This window comes from Oncorhynchus keta, unplaced genomic scaffold (genome assembly GCF_023373465.1).
Source record: "Oncorhynchus keta strain PuntledgeMale-10-30-2019 unplaced genomic scaffold, Oket_V2 Un_contig_889_pilon_pilon, whole genome shotgun sequence".
In the NCBI taxonomy this organism is placed as follows: Eukaryota; Metazoa; Chordata; class Actinopteri; order Salmoniformes; family Salmonidae; genus Oncorhynchus; species Oncorhynchus keta.
The window spans coordinates 243,740-260,845 of NW_026290294.1; the positions used below are offsets into that span (position 1 = coordinate 243,740).

Consider the following 17,106-nt stretch of genomic DNA (forward strand, 5'->3'; position numbering starts at 1 on the left):
CCTCCTCTATCTAACTCTGTCTCCTCCCTCCTCTATCTAACTCTCTCTCCATACTCCCTCCTCTATCTAACCCTGTCTCCTCCCTCCTCAATGTAACCCTGTCTCCTCCCTCCTCTATCTAACCCTGTCTCCTCCCTCATCTATCTAACCCTGTCTCCTCCCTCCTCTATCTAACCCTGTCTCCATCCTCCTGCTCTATCTAACCCTGTCTCCTCCCTCCTCTATTTAACCCTGTCTCCATCCTCCCTCCTCTATCTAACCCTGTCTCCATCCTCCCTCCTCTATCTAACCCTGTCTCCATCCTCCCTCCTCTATCTAACCCTGTCTCCTCCCTCCTCTATCTAACCCTGTCTCCATCCTCCCTCCTCTATGTAACCCTGTCTACTCCTCCTCTTTCTAACCCTGTCTCCATCCTCCCTCCTCTATCTAACCCTGTCTCCATCCTCCCTCCTCTATCTAACCCTGTCTCCATCCTCCCTGCTCTATCTAACCCTGTCTCCTCCCTCCTCTATTTAACCCTGTCTCCATCCTCCCTCCTCTATCTAACCCTGTCTCCATCCTCCCTCCTCTATCTAACCCTGTCTCCATCCTCCCTCCTCTATCTAACCCTGTCTCCTCCCTCCTCTATCTAACCCTGTCTCCTCCCTCCTCTATCTAACCCTGTCTCCTCCCTCCTCTATCTAACTCTGTCTCCTCCCTCCTCTATCTAACTCTCTCTCCATACTCCCTCCTCTATCTAACCCTGTCTCCTCCCTCCTCAATGTAACCCTGTCTCCTCCCTCCTCTATCTAACCCTGTCTCCTCCCTCCTCTATCTAACCCTGTCTCCTCCCTCCTCTATCTAACCCTGTCTCCTCCCTCCCCTATGTAACCCTGTCTCCTCCCTCCTCTATCTAACCCTGTCTCCTCCCTCCTCTATCTAACCCTATCTCCTCCCTCCTCTATCTAACCCTGTCTCCTCCCTCCTCTATCTAACCCTGTCTCCCCCCTCCTCTATGTAAGCCTGTCTCCTCCCTCCTCTATGTAACCCTGTCTCCTCCCTCCTCTATCTAACCCTGTCTCCTCCCTCCTCTATGTAACCCTGTCTCCTCCCTCCTCTATGTAACCCTGTCTCCTCCCTCCTCTATGTAACCCTGTCTCCTCCCTCCTCTATGTAACCCTGTCTCCTCCCTCCTCTATCTAACCCTATCACCATCCTCCCTCCTCTATCTATCCCTGTCTCCTCCCTCCTCTATCTAACCCTGTCTCCTCCCTCCTCTATCTAACCCTGTCTCCTCCCTCCTCTATCTAACCCTGTCTCCTCCCTCCTCTATGTAAGCCTGTCTCCTCCCTCCTCTATCTAACCCTGTCTCCTCCCTCCTCTATGTAACCCTGTCTCCTCCCTCCTCTATCTAACCCTGTCTCCTCCCTCCTCTATCTAACCCTGTCTCCTCCCTCCTCTATGTAACCCTGTCTCCTCCCTCCTCTATGTAACCCTGTCTCCTCCCTCCTCTATGTAACCCTGTCTCCTCCCTCCTCTATGTAACCCTGTCTCCTCCCTCCTCTATCTAACCCTGTCACCATCCTCCCTCCTCTATCTATCCCTGTCTCCTCCCTCCTCTATCTAACCCTGTCTCCTCCCTCCTCTATCTAACCCTGTCTCCTCCCTCCTCTATCTAACCCTGTCTCCTCCCTCCTCTATCTAAGCCTGTCTCCTCCCTCCTCTATCTAACCCTGTCTCCTCCCTCCTCTATGTAACCCTGTCTCCTCCCTCCTCTATCTAACCCTGTCTCCTCCCTCCTCTATCTAACCCTGTCTCCTCCCTCCTCTATCTAACCCTGTCTCCTCCCTCCTCTATCTAACCCTGTCTCCTCCCTCCTCTATCTAACCCTGTCTCCTCCCTCCTCTATCTAACTCTGTCTCCTCCCTCCTCTATCTAACTCTCTCTCCATACTCCCTCCTCTATCTAACCCTGTCTCCTCCCTCCTCAATGTAACCCTGTCTCCTCCCTCCTCTATCTAACCCTGTCTCCTCCCTCCTCTATCTAACCCTGTCTCCATCCTCCCTCCTCGATCTAACCCTGTCTCCTCCCTCCTCTATCTAACCCTGTCTCCTCCCTCCTCTATCTAACCCTGTCTCCTCCCTCCTCTATCTAACCCTGTCTCCTCCCTCCTCTATCTAACCCTGTCTCCATCCTCCCTCCTCGATCTAACCCTGTCTCCATCCTCCCTCCTCGATCTAACCCTGTCTCCTCCCTCCTCTATCTAACCCTGTCTCCTCCCTCCTCTATCTAACCCTGTCTCCTCCCTCCTCTATCTAACTCTGTCTCCTCCCTCCTCTATCTAACTCTCTCTCCATACTCCCTCCTCTATCTAACCCTGTCTCCTCCCTCCTCAATGTAACCCTGTCTCCTCCCTCCTCTATCTAACCCTGTCTCCTCCCTCATCTATCTAACCCTGTCTCCATCCTCCCTGCTCTATCTAACCCTGTCTCCTCCCTCCTCTATTTAACCCTGTCTCCATCCTCCCTCCTCTATCTAACCCTGTCTCCATCCTCCCTCCTCTATCTAACCCTGTCTCCATCCTCCCTCCTCTATCTAACCCTGTCTCCTCCCTCCTCTATCTAACCCTGTCTCCATCCTCCCTCCTCTATGTAACCCTGTCTACTCCCTCCTCTTTCTAACCCTGTCTCCATCCTCCCTCCTCTATCTAACCCTGTCTCCATCCTCCCTCCTCTATCTAACCCTGTCTCCATCCTCCCTGCTCTATCTAACCCTGTCTCCTCCCTCCTCTATTTAACCCTGTCTCCATCCTCCCTCCTCTATCTAACCCTGTCTCCATCCTCCCTCCTCTATCTAACCCTGTCTCCATCCTCCCTCCTCTATCTAAACCTGTCTCCTCCCTCCTCTATCTAACCCTGTCTCCTCCCTCCTCTATCTAACCCTGTCTCCTCCCTCCTCTATCTAACTCTGTCTCCTCCCTCCTCTATCTAACTCTCTCTCCATACTCCCTCCTCTATCTAACCCTGTCTCCTCCCTCCTCAATGTAACCCTGTCTCCTCCCTCCTCTATCTAACCCTGTCTCCTCCCTCCTCTATCTAACCCTGTCTCCTCCCTCCTCTATCTAACCCTGTCTCCTCCCTCCCTATGTAACCCTGTCTCCTCCCCTCCTCTATCTAACCCTGTCTCCTCCCTCCTCTATCTAACCCTATCTCCTCCCTCCTCTATCTAACCCTGTCTCCTCCCTCCTCTATCTAACCCTGTCTCCCCCCTCCTCTATGTAAGCCTGTCTCCTCCCTCCTCTATGTAACCCTGTCTCCTCCCTCCTCTATCTAACCCTGTCTCCTCCCTCCTCTATGTAACCCTGTCTCCTCCCTCCTCTATGTAACCCTGTCTCCTCCCTCCTCTATGTAACCCTGTCTCCTCCCTCCTCTATGTAACCCTGTCTCCTCCCTCCTCTATCTAACCCTGTCACCATCCTCCCTCCTCTATCTATCCCTGTCTCCTCCCTCCTCTATCTAACCCTGTCTCCTCCCTCCTCTATCTAACCCTGTCTCCTCCCTCCTCTATCTAACCCTGTCTCCTCCCTCCTCTATGTAACCCTGTCTCCTCCCTCCTCTATGTAACCCTGTCTCCTCCCTCCTCTATGTAACCCTGTCTCCTCCCTCCTCTATGTAACCCTGTCTCCTCCCTCCTCTATGTAACCCTGTCTCCTCCCTCCTCTATCTAACCCTGTCACCATCCTCCCTCCTCTATCTATCCCTGTCTCCTCCCTCCTCTATCTAACCCTGTCTCCTCCCTCCTCTATCTAACCCTGTCTCCCCCCTCCTCTATGTAAGCCTGTCTCCTCCCTCCTCTATGTAACCCTGTCTCCTCCCTCCTCTATCTAACCCTGTCTCCTCCCTCCTCTATGTAACCCTGTCTCCTCCCTCCTCTATGTAACCCTGTCTCCTCCCTCCTCTATGTAACCCTGTCTCCTCCCTCCTCTATGTAACCCTGTCTCCTCCCTCCTCTATCTAACCCTGTCACCATCCTCCCTCCTCTATCTATCCCTGTCTCCTCCCTCCTCTATCTAACCCTGTCTCCTCCCTCCTCTATCTAACCCTGTCTCCTCCCTCCTCTATCTAACCCTGTCTCCTCCCTCCTCTATGTAAGCCTGTCTCCTCCCTCCTCTATCTAACCCTGTCTCCTCCCTCCTCTATGTAACCCTGTCTCCTCCCTCCTCTATCTAACCCTGTCTCCTCCCTCCTCTATCTAACCCTGTCTCCTCCCTCCTCTATGTAACCCTGTCTCCTCCCTCCTCTATGTAACCCTGTCTCCTCCCTCCTCTATGTAACCCTGTCTCCTCCCTCCTCTATCTAACCCTGTCTCCTCCCTCCTCTATCTAACCCTGTCTCCATCCTCCCTCCTCTATCTAACCCTGTCTCCATCCTCCCTCCTCTATCTATCCCTGTCTCCTCCCTCCTCTATCTAACCCTGTCTCCTCCCTCCTCTATCTAACCCTGTCTCCTCCCTCCTCTATGTAACCCTGTCTCCTCCCTCCTCTATCTAACCCTGTCTCCTCCCTCCTCTATGTAACCCTGTCTCCTCCCTCCTCTATCTAACCCTGTCTCCTCCCTCCTCTATCTAACCCTGTCTCCTCCCTCCTCTATCTAACCCTGTCTCCTCCCTCCTCTATGTAACCCTGTCTCCTCCCTCCTCTATGTAACCCTGTCTCCTCCCTCCTCTATGTAACCCTGTCTCCTCCCTCCTCTATGTAACCCTTTCTCCTCCCTCCTCTATCTAACCCTGTCTCCTCCCTCCTCTATCTAACCCTGTCTCCTCCCTCCTCTATCTAACCCTGTCTCCTCCCTCCTCTATGTAACCCTGTCTCCTCCCTCCTCTATGTAACCCTGTCTCCTCCCTCCTCTATCTAACCCTGTCTCCTCCCTCCTCTATCTAACCCTGTCTCCTCCCTCCTCTATCTAACCCTGTCTCCTCCCTCCTCTATCTAACCCTGTCTCCTCCCTCCTCTATGTAACCCTGTCTCCTCCCTCCTCTATGTAACCCTGTCTCCTCCCTCCTCTATCTAACCCTGTCTCCTCCCTCCTCTATGTAACCCTGTCTCCTCCCTCCTCTATGTAACCCCGTCTCCTCCCTCCTCTATCTAACTCTGTCTGATGGCTCCTTTTCTTCCGTCCAGGAGTTCCAGTGAGTACATAGCAGCCATATTTGAGCTGAGCACCCTGGTGATCGAGCGGAGAGGACGTATCCTGCACCACTGGGACTGTCTGTACTGGAGGTCCCCAGAGGGACAGCGCTTCAAACAGGCCTGTAGTGTAGTACACGGGTAAGAAGATTGGCTGAACATTTCCCTGAAATTCCAAGGTTTTCCTGAAAGCTGGAAATCCAAGATTCCTCCAGATAGGATTTCTGGAATACTTTGGAATTTTCAGGAAGTAACTCAAGTTCTTACAACCCTATACACAGGTTCACCAGGACTGTTGTTCAGGAGCGCAGAGCACAGCTTCTCCACCGGGGGGAGCCAGAGAGCCACACTGACACCACAGGAGGGGAGGAGAAGAAGAAGAAAAGAGTAGCAGACTTCATTGATTTGTTACTGCTGTCAAAGGATGAGGATGGTCATGGTCTCACAGATGAGGAGATAAAAGCAGAGGCAGACACTTTCATGTTTGGAGGTGATCCTCGAGAGTTAAGATTCACTCAATCCTTTACTGTATTTACCCTGGCAGTATATTCTATCATAACCTACTGTATTTACCCTGGCAGTATATCCTATCATAAACTACTGTATTTACCCTGGCAGTATATCCTATCACAAACTACTGTATTTACCCTGGCAGTATATCCTATCATAAACTATTGTATTTACCCTGGCAGTATATTCTATCATAAACTACTGTATTTACCCTGGCAGTATATTCTATCATAAACTACTGTATTTACCCTGGCAGTATATCCTATCACAAACTACTGTATTTACCCTGGCAGTATATCCTATCATAAACTACTGTATTTACCCTGGCAGTATGTCCTATCATAAACTACTGTATTTACCCTGGCAGTATATTCTATCATAAACTACTGTATTTACCCTGGCAGTATATTCTATCATAAACTACTGTATTTACCCTGGCAGTATATTCTATCATAAACTACTGTATTTACCCTGGCAGTATATCCTATCATAAACTACTGTATTTACCCTGGCAGTATGTCCTATCATAAACTACTGTATTTACCCTGGCAGTATATTCTATCATAAACTACTGTATTTACCCTGGCAGTATATTCTATCATAAACTACTGTATTTACCCTGGCAGTATGTCCTATCATAAACTACTGTATTTACCCTGGCAGTATATTCTATCATAAACTACTGTATTTACCCTGGCAGTATATTCTATCATAAACTACTGTATTTACCCTGGCAGTATATTCTGTCATAAACTACTGTATTTACCCTGGCAGTATATCCTATCATAAACTACTGTATTTACCCTGGCAGTATATCCTATCATAAACTACTGTATTTACCCTGGCAGTATATTCTATCATAAACTACTGTATTTACCCTGGCAGTATGTCCTATCATAAACTACTGTATTTACCCTGGCAGTATATCCTATCCTAAACTACTGTATTTACCCTGGCAGTATATCCTATCATAAACTACTGTATTTACCCTGGCAGTATATTCTATCATAACCTACTGTATTTACCCTGGCAGTATATCCTATCATAAACTACTGTATTTACCCTGGCAGTATATCCTATCATAAACTACTGTATTTACCCTGGCAGTATATCCTATCGTAAACTACTGTATTTACCCTGGCAGTATATCCTATCATAAACTACTGTATTTACCCTGGCAGTATATTCTATCATAAACCACTGTATTTACCCTGGCAGTATATTCTATCATAAACTACTGTATTTACCCTGGCAGTATATTCTATCATAAACCACTTTGAGACTTTATTCTCTCTCAGGTCATGACACCACGGCCAGCGGAATCAGCTGGGTTCTGTATAACCTGTCTCAGCATCAGGACTACCAGGACCGCTGTAGAGCCGAGGTCAACGACCTGCTACAAGACCGAAAGACAGAGGACTTAGACTGGTCAGCACCTGTCTGTCTGTCCGTCCGTCAGTCTGTCTGTCTGCTTGCCTGTCTGTCTTTGTTTCTGTCAGGGGGATGGGTCATACCACAGGGTAAGGGGGACGGGTCATACCACAGGGTGAGGGGAGGGGGATGGGTCATACCACAGGGTAAGGGGGACGGGTCATACCACAGGGTGAGGGGAGGGGGACGGGTCATACCACAGGGTGAGGGGAGGGGGATGGGTCATACCACAGGTTGAGGGGGACGGGTCATACCAAAGGGTGAGGGGGATGGGTCATACCACAGGGTGAGGGGAGGGGGACGGGTCATACCACAGGGTTAGGGGAGGGGGACGGGTCATACCACAGGGTGAGGGGGATGGGTCATACCACAGGGTGAGAGGAGGGGGACGGGTCATACCACAGGGTGAGAGGAGGGGGACGGGTCATACCACAGGGTGAGGGCAGGGGGACGGGTCATACCACAGTCCTTTCTCAAATAGGTCACATTTGTAATAATGAAAAGTTCCATCCTCTCTTCATCTCAACATGGCAGGCACGTGTTCTCATCGGTCTAGGTCTTTATATGATACAAGGAGAAGATACATTTACATTACATTTAAGTCATTTAGCAGATGCTCTTATCCAGAGCGACTTACAAATTGGTGCATTCACCTTATGACATCCAGTGGAACAGCCACTTTACAATAGTGCATCTAAATCTTTTAAGGGGGGGTGAGAAGGATTACTTTATCCTATCCTAGGTATTCCTTAAAGAGGTGGGGTTTCAGGTGTCTCCGGAAGGTGGTGATTGACTCCGCTGTCCTGGCGTCGTGAGGGAGTGTGTTCCACCATTGGGGAGCCAGAGCAGCGAACAGTTTTGACTGGGCTGAGCGGGAACTGTACTTCCTCAGTGGTAGGGAGGCGAGCAGGCCAGAGGTGGATGAACGCAGTGCCCTTGTTTGGGTGTAGGGCCTGATCAGAGCCTGGAGGTACTGAGGTGCCGTTCCCCTCACAGCTCCGTAGGCAAGCACCATGGTCTTGTAGCGGATGCGAGCTTCAACTGGAAGCCAGTGGAGAGAGTGGAGGAGCGGGGTGACGTGAGAGAATTTGGGAAGGTTGAACACCAGACGGGCTGCGGCGTTCTGGATGAGTTGTAGGTGTTTAATGGCACAGGCAGGGAGCCCAGCCAACAGCGAGTTGCAGTAATCCAGACGGGAGATGACAAGTGCCTGGATTAGGACCTGCGCCGCTTCCTGTGTGAGGCAGGGTCGTACTCTGCGGATGTTGTAGAGCATGAACCTACAGGAACGGGCCACCGCCTTGATGTTAGTTGAGAACGACAGGGTGTTGTCCAGGATCACGCCAAGGTTCTTAGCGCTCTGGGAGGAGGACACAATGGAGTTGTCAACCGTGATGGCGAGATCATGGAACGGGCAGTCCTTCCCCGGGAGGAAGAGCAGCTCCGTCTTGCCGAGGTTCAGCTTGAGGTGGTGATCCGTCATCCACACTGATATGTCTGCCAGACATGCAGAGATGCGATTCGCCACCTGGTCATCAGAAGGGGGAAAGGAGAAGATTAATTGTGTGTCGTCTGCATGGCAATGATAGGAGAGACCATGTGAGGTTATGACAGAGCCAAGTGACTTGGTGTATAGCGAGAATAGGAGAGGGCCTAGAACAGAGCCCTGGGGGACACCAGTGGTGAGAGCGCGTGGTGAGGAGACAGATTCTCGCCACGCCACCTGGTAGGAGCGACCTGTCAGGTAGGACGCAATCCAAGCGTGGGCCGCGCCGGAGATACCACGTTAATAAGAGTAGTCTTGGATCTCTGTGGGCCAAGACTCCCAAAACCACAGAGAGGATACCACGTTAATAAGAGTAGTCTTGGATCTCTGTGGGCCAAGACACTCAAAACGACAGAGAGGATACCACGTTAATAAGAGTAGTCTTGGATCTCTGTGGGCCAAGACACTCAAAACGACAGAGAGGATACCACGTTAATAAGAGTAGTCTTGGATCTCTGTGGGCCAAGACACTCAAAACGACAGAGAGGATACCACGTTAATAAGAGTAGTCTGGGGATCTCTGTGGGCCAAGACACTCAAAACCACAGAGAGGATACCACTTTAATAAGAGTAGTCTGGGGATCTCTGTGGGCCAAGACACTCAAAACCACAGAGAGGATACCACTTTAATAAGAGGAGTCTGGGGATCTCTGTGGGCCAAAACTCTCAAAACAGTCCTTTCTGTATGTGTGAATGATCCATAAAAGAGTGACTGGTGTGTTGTGTTTCTGCAGGGAGGACCTGAGCAGCCTCCCCTTCACCACCATGTGTATTAAAGAGTCTCTGAGACTGCACTCCCCCGTGTCTGCTGTCACCAGACGATACACGAAGGACATGACGGTGCCAGGTGGACGGGTCATACCACAGGGTGAGGGGGACGGGTCATACCACAGGGCGAGGGGAGGTGGACGGGTCATACCACAGGGTGAGGGGGACGGGTCATACCACAGGGCGAGGGGAGGGGGACGGGTCATACCACAGGGTGAGGGGAGGGGACGGGGGGTGAGGGGAGGGGACGGGTCATACCACAGGGTGAGGGGGACGGGTCATACCACTGGGTGAGGGGAGGGGGACGGGTCATATCACAGGGTGAGGGGGACGGGTCATACCACAGGGTGAGGGGAGGGGGACGGGTCATACCACAGGGTGAGGGGGACGGGTCATACCACAGGGTGAGGGGAGGGGGACGGGTCATACCACAGGGTGAGGGGAGGGGGGGGACGGGTCATACCACAGGGTGAGGGTGAGGGGGGGGACGGGTCATATCACAGGGTGAGGGGGGGACGGGTCATACCACAGGGTGAGGGGAGGGGGACGGGTCAAACCACAGGGTGAGGGGAGGGGGACGGGTCATACCACAGGGTGAGGGGGATGGGTCATACCACAGGGTGAGGGGGACGGGTCATACCACAGGGTGAGGGGAGGGGGACGGGTCATACCACAGGGTGAGGGGACGGGTCATACCACAGGGTGAGGGGAGGGGGACGGGTCATACCACAGGGTGAGGGGAGGGGGACGGGTCATACCACAGGGTGAGGGGGACGGGTCATACCACAGGGTGAGGGGAGGGGGATGGGTCATACCACAGGGTGAGGGGAGGGGGACGGGTCATACCACAGGGTGAGGGGGACGGGTCATACCACAGGGTGAGGGGAGGGGGACGGGTCATACCACAGGGTGAGGGGAGGGGGACGGGTCATACCACAGGGTGAGGGGGATGGGTCATACCACAGGGTGAGGGGAGGGGACGGGTCATACCACAGGGTGAGGGGAGGGGGACGGGTCATACCACAGGGTGAGGGGGACGGGTCATACCACTGGGTGAGGGGAGGGGGACGGGTCATATCACAGGGTGAGGGGGACGGGTCATACCACAGGGTGAGGGGGACGGGTCATACCACAGGGTGAGGGGGACGGGTCATACCACAGGGTGAGGGGGACGGGTCATACCACAGGGTGAGGGGAGAGGGGTCATACCACAGGGTGAGGGGGACGGGTCATACCACAGGGTGAGGGGAGGGGGACGGGTCATACCACAGGGTGAGGGGGACGGGTCATACCACCGGGTGAGGGGAGGGGGACGGGTCGTACCACAGGGTGTATTTGGGTATATTTGCATATTTAAATACATTAACAGAAAGGGGAGGAACAGAGCTGCAAGCACCAAACACTTTCTCAGTCTCCCCTACCTGCTCTGTCTAGACTACCTGCTCTGTCTAGACTACCTGCTCTGTCTAGACTACCTGCTCCGTCTAGACTACCTGCTCCGTCTAGACTACCTGCTCCGTCTAGACTACCTGCTCTGCCTACCCTACCTTCTCTGTCTAGACTACCTGCTCTGTCTACCCTACCTGCTCTGTCTACCCTGCCTGCTCTGTCTAGACTACCTGCTCTGTCTACCCTTCCTGCTCTGTTACCCTGCCTGCTCTGTCTACCCTACCTGCTCTGTCTAGACTACCTGCTCTGTCTACTACCTCTGTCTAGACTACCTGCTCTGTCTAGACTCTGCTCTACCCTGCCTGCTCTGTCTACCCTACCTGCTCTGTCTACCTACCTGCTCTGTCTAGACTACCTGCTCTGTCTAGACTACCTGCTCTGTCTACCCTACCTGCTCTGTCTAGACTACCTGCTCTGTCTACACTACCTGCTCTGTTTACCCTGCCTGCTCTGTCTACTCTACCCGCTCTGTCTACCCTACCTGCTCTGTCTACCCTGCCTGCTCTGTCTACTCTACCCGCTCTGTCTACCCTACCTGCTCTGTTTACCCTGCCTGCTCTGTCTACTCTACCCGCTCTGTCTACCCTACCTGCTCTGTCTACCCTACCTGCTCTGTTTACCCTGCCTGCTCTGTCTACTCTACCTGCTCTGTCTACCCTACCTGCTCTGTCTACCCTACCTGCTCTGTCTACCTGCTCTGTCTACCCTACCTGCTCTGTCTACCCTACCTGCTCTGTCTACCCTACCTGCTCTGTCTACCCTACCTGCTCTGTCTAGACTACCTGCTCTGTCTAGACTACCTGCTCTGTCTAGACTACCTGCTCTGTCTAGACTACCTGCTCTGTCTACCCTACCTGCTCTGTCTAGACTACCTGCTCTGTCTACCCTGCCTGCTCTGTCTAGACTACCTGCTCTGTCTAGACTACCTGCTCTGTCTAGACTACCTGCTCTGTCTAGACTACCTGCTCTGTCCTGCTCTGTCTACCCTACCTGCTCTGTCTAGACTACCTGCTCTGTCTACCCTGCCTGCTCTGTCTAGACTACCTGCTCTGTCTAGACTACCTGCTCTGTCTACCCTACCTGCTCTGTCTACCCTGCCTGCTCTGTCTACCCTACCTGCTCTGTCTAGACTACCTGCTCTGTCTAGACTACCTGCTCTGTCTAGACCTGCTCTGTCTACCCTACCTGCTCTGTCTAGACTACCTGCTCTGTCTACCCTACCTGCTCTGTCTAGACCCTACCTGCTCTGTCTACCCTGCCTGCTCTGTCTACCCTACCTGCTCTGTCTGTCTACCCTACCTGCTCTGTCTACTCTACCTGCTCTGTCTACCCTACCTGCTCTGTCTACCCTGCCTGCTCTGTCTAGACTACCTGCTCTGTCTAGACTACCTGCTCTGTCTACCCTGCCTGTCTCCCTGCTCTGTCTACCCTACCTGCTCTACCCTGCCTGCTCTGTCTACCCTACCCTGCTCTGTCTAGACCTGCTCTGTCTACCTGCTCTGTCTAGACTACCTGCTCTGTCTAGACTACCTGCTCTGTCTGACTACCTGCTCTACCCTACCTGCTCTGTTTACCCTGCCTGCTCTGTACCCTACCTGCTCTGTCTACCCTGCTCTGTCTAGACTACCTGCTCTGTCTAGACTACCTGCTCTGCTCTTCTAGACTACCTGCTCTGTCTCTGTCTACCTCTGTCTACCCTGCCTGCTCTGTCTACCCTACCTGCTCTGTCTAGACTACCTGCTCTGTAGACTACCTGCTCTACCTGCTCTGTTTACCCTGCCTGCTCTGTTTACCCTGCCTGCTCTGTCTACCTGCTCTGTCTACTCTACCTGCTCTGTCTACTCTACCCGCTCTGTCTACCCTACCTGCTCTGTCTACCCTACCTGCTCTGTTTACCCTGCCTGCTCTGTCTACCCCCTGTCTACCCTACCTGCTCTGTCTACCCCCTACCTGCTCTGTCTACCCTACCTGCTCTGACTACCTGCTCTGTCTACCCTACCTGCTCTGTCTAGACTACCCTGTCCTGCTCTGTCTACCCTACCTGCTCTGTCTAGACTACCTGCTCTGTCTAGACTACCTGCTCTGTCTAGACTACCTGCTCTGTCTAGACTAGACTACCTGCTCTGTCTAGACTACCTGCTCTGTCTACCCTGCCTGCTCTGTCTCTACCTGCTCTGTCTAGACCTGCTCTGTCTACCTGCTCTGTCTACCTGCTCTGTCTACCCTACCTGCTCTGTCTACCCTACCTGCTCTGTCCTGCTCTGTCTACCTGCTCTGTCTAGACTACCTGCTCTGACTGCCTGCTCTGTCTACCCTACCTGCTCTGTCTAGACTACCTGCTCTGTCTAGACTACCTGCTCTGTCTACCCTACCTGCTCTGTTTACCCTGCCTGCTCTGTCTACCTGCTCTGTCTACCCTACCTGCTCTGTTTACCCTACCTGCTCTGTCTACTCTACCTGCTCTGTCTACCCTACCTGCTCTGTCTACCCTACCTGCTCTGTTTACCCTACCTGCTCTGTCTACCCTACCTGCTCTGTCTACCCTACCTGCTCTGTCTACCTGCTCTGTCTACCCTACCTGCTCTGTCTACCCTACCTGCTCTGTTTACCCTGCCTGCTCTGTCTACTCTACCTGCTCTGTCTACCCTACCTGCTCTGTCTACCCTACCTGCTCTGTCTACCCTGCCTGCTCTGTCTAGACTACCTGCTCTGTCTACCCTACCTGCTCTGTCTAGACTACCTGCTCTGTCTAGACTACCTGCTCTGTCTAGACTACCTGCTCTGTCTAGACTACCTGCTCTGTCTTGACTACCTGCTCTGTCTAGACTACCTGCTCTGTCTTGACTACCTGCTCTGTCTAGACTACCTGCTCTGTCTAGACTACCTGCTCTGTCTAGACTACCTGCTCTGTCTAGACTACCTGCTCTGTCTAGACTACCTGCTCTGTCTAGACTACCTGCTCTGTCTAGACTACCTGCTCTGTCTAGACTGCCTCATGACTTACTGTTGTTGTCACGTTCCGTTGTATAATTCAACAAATGTATCGATAGCAGGATACACTCTGATTAGAAATCAACACTCTTGGGTCTAGATTACACCAATCTAAACATGCTTTACTGAAACAATCCAGGTGTTCATTTTCAGAAGTTGCTTTTCATTTCAGCTGATCTAATTGGTGAACATTTAAACTTTTTTTAAATTCCACGAAAAATGTATTCTCTTTCTTGTGACATACAATACCAGTCAAAGGTTTGGACACATCTACTCATTCAAGGGCTTTTCTTTATTTTTTACACTTTTCTACATTGTAGAATAGAGTGAAGACAATCAACACTATGAAATAACACATATGGAATCATGTAGTAACCAAAAAAAGTGTTAAACAAATCAAAATATATTTTATATTTGAGTTTCTTCAAAGTTGCCACCCTTTGCCTTGATGACAGTTTTGCACACGCTTGGCATTCTCTCAACCAGCTTCATGAGCTAGTCACCTGGAATGCATTTAAATTAACAGGTGTGCCTTGTAAAAAGTTAATTTGTGGAATTTCTTTCATTAATGCGTTTGAGCCAATCAGTTGTGTTGTGACAAGGTAGGGGTGGTATACAGAAGACTGCCCTATTTGGTAAAAGACCAAGTCCATATTAAGGCAAGAACAGCTCAAATATGCAAAGAGAAAAACCCCGGAATGAGTAGGTGTGTCCAAACTTTTGACTGGTACTGTACGTGCGTTAAATCCCTGACGAAGCTTTAGCGTTCTTATAGACTAAACGGAAAGGCAACGTAAACACAGGAAATAGATAGCTGAAGAAGACAGATCCTCAGGTGGGCGGAGCCTTTGCGTTTCTAATACTAATGTCTAATGTCTTTTCCCACCTCAGGTAGCATCTGTCTGGTGAGCATCTATGGGACCCATCACAACCCTGAGATCTGGCCTGACCCAGACGTTAGTACAGTTTACTCCATCGACACTCAGGGCTCTGACGAGCTCCTTAATATCCTCTCACAGTGCCGCTGACAGTCACTTTAGTCTGATGGCATTTCACTCTTCTTCTCTCCAGGTCTACAACCCCATGCGCTTCGACCCTGAGAACTCAAAGGACCGTTCATCCCATGCCTTCATACCTTTCTCTTCAGGACCTAGGTGTGGATTCTAATTGACATTATCTTTATACACATTATCATCACAGCCCAGGCATAACATAGCCTGATGTTTAGAACCTGTTCCAAGATCTGTTTGTGCGTGGCATGACAGTACAAACAGATCCGGAGACCAGGCTATGATGATACAGTATCAACCATCACCGATCATTCTGTGCTATAGGAACTGTATAGGTCAGAAGTTTGCCATGGCGGAGCTGCGTGTGGTGGTGGCGCTGACCTTGAGGAGGTTCCGTTTGACCCCTGGGGGGGTGGAGGTGAGGAGGCTACCCCAGCTGGTGCTCAGGGCCGAGGGCGGGCTGTGGCTGACGTTGGAGACCCTAGACGCCCCCCAGGACTAACCCCTGAACTCCTCTCTCCTTTATGGATCAGACATAGAGAAAACTGATTTTATGATTTTACTGTATAAACATACGCTGAGTATACGAAACGTTAAGAACACCTTAACAAAGTAAAATACATAGGCCAAAAGCCTACAAAATAAACAATACAATACATAGGCCTAAAGCCTACAAATGAAAACAATAAAATACATAGTCCTAAAGCCTACAAATGAAAACAATAAAATACATAGGCCTAATGCCTACAAATAAACAGTAAAATACATAGGCCTAAAGCCTACAAATGAAAACAATAAAATACATATTCCTAAAGCCTACAAATGAAAACAGTAAAATACATAGGCCTAATGCCTACAAATAAACAGTAAAATACATAGGCCTAAAGCCTACAAATAAACAATAAAATACATAGGCCTAATGCCTACAAATAAACAGTAAAATACATAGGCCTAAAGCCTACAAATGAAAACAATAAAATACATAGGCCTAAAGCCTACAAATAAACAGTAAAATACATAGGCCTAAAGCCTACAAATGAAAACAATAAAATACATAGTCCTAAAGCCTACAAATAAACAATAAAATACATAGGCCTAAAGCCTACAAATGAAAACAATAAAATACATAGTCCTAAAGCCTACAAATAAACAATAAAATACATAGGCCTAAAGCCTACAAATAAACAATAAAATACATAGGCCTAAAGCCTACAAATAAACAATAAAATACATAGGCCTAAAGCCTACAAATAAACAATAAAATACATAGGCCTAAAGCCTACAAATAAACAATAAAATACATAGGCCTAAAGCCTACAAATAAACAATAAAATACATAGGCCTAAAGCCTACAAATAAACAGTAAAATACATAGTCCTACAAATGAAAACAATAAAATACATAGGCCTAAAGCCTACAAATAAACAATAAAATACATAGTCCTAAAGCCGACAAATGAAAACAATAGAATACATAGGCCTAAAGCCTACAAATAAACAATAAAATACATAGGCCTAAAGCCGACAAATGAAAACAATAAAATACATAGTCCTAAAGCCGACAAATGAAAACAATAAAATACATAGTCCTAAAGCCGACAAATGAAAACAATAGAATACATAGTCCTAAAGCCTACAAATAAACAGTAAAATAAATAGTCCTAAAGCCTACAAATAAACAATAAAATACATAGTCCTAAAGCCGACAAATGAAAACAATAGAATACATAGTCCTAAAGCCTAAACGACAAATGAAAACAATAGAATACATAGTCCTAAAGCCTACAAATAAACAGTAAAATACATAGTCCTAAAGCCTACAAATAAACAATAAAATACATAGTCCTAAAGCCTACAAATAAACAATAGAATACATAGTCCTAAAGCCGACAAATGAAAACAATAGAATACATAGTCCTAAAGCCTACAAATAAACAATAAAATACATAGTCCTAAAGCCTACAAATAAACAATAAAATACATAGGCCTAAAGCCTACAAATAAACAATAAAATACATAGGCCTAAAGCCTACAAATGAAAACAATAAAATACATAGGCCTAAAGCCTACAAATAAACAATAAAATACATAGTCCTAAAGCCTACAAATAAACAATAAAATACATAGGCCTAAAGCCTACAAATAAACAATAAAATACATAGTCCTAAAGCCTACAAATAAACAATAAAATACATAGTCCTAAAGCCGACAAATGAAAACAATAAAATACATAGGCCT

The 17,106-nt window shown here is 49.4% G+C and overlaps 1 protein-coding gene across 1 annotated transcript in view; it reads left to right on the plus strand.

Moving 5' to 3' along the window:
* LOC118381526 (cytochrome P450 4F3) overlaps window positions 1-16,229 on the plus strand; it is a 28,928-nt gene extending 12,699 nt beyond the window's left edge. The window contains exons 7-13 of the mRNA XM_052512614.1: window positions 5,159-5,305; window positions 5,446-5,654; window positions 6,973-7,102; window positions 9,386-9,519; window positions 14,751-14,815; window positions 14,931-15,013; window positions 15,194-16,229. Coding sequence (XP_052368574.1) covers window positions 5,159-5,305; window positions 5,446-5,654; window positions 6,973-7,102; window positions 9,386-9,519; window positions 14,751-14,815; window positions 14,931-15,013; window positions 15,194-15,371 — 946 coding nt within the window. The 3' untranslated portion in view covers window positions 15,372-16,229. The remainder of the gene's footprint in view (window positions 1-5,158; window positions 5,306-5,445; window positions 5,655-6,972; window positions 7,103-9,385; window positions 9,520-14,750; window positions 14,816-14,930; window positions 15,014-15,193) is intronic.
* Window positions 16,230-17,106: the final 877 nt, after the last annotated feature.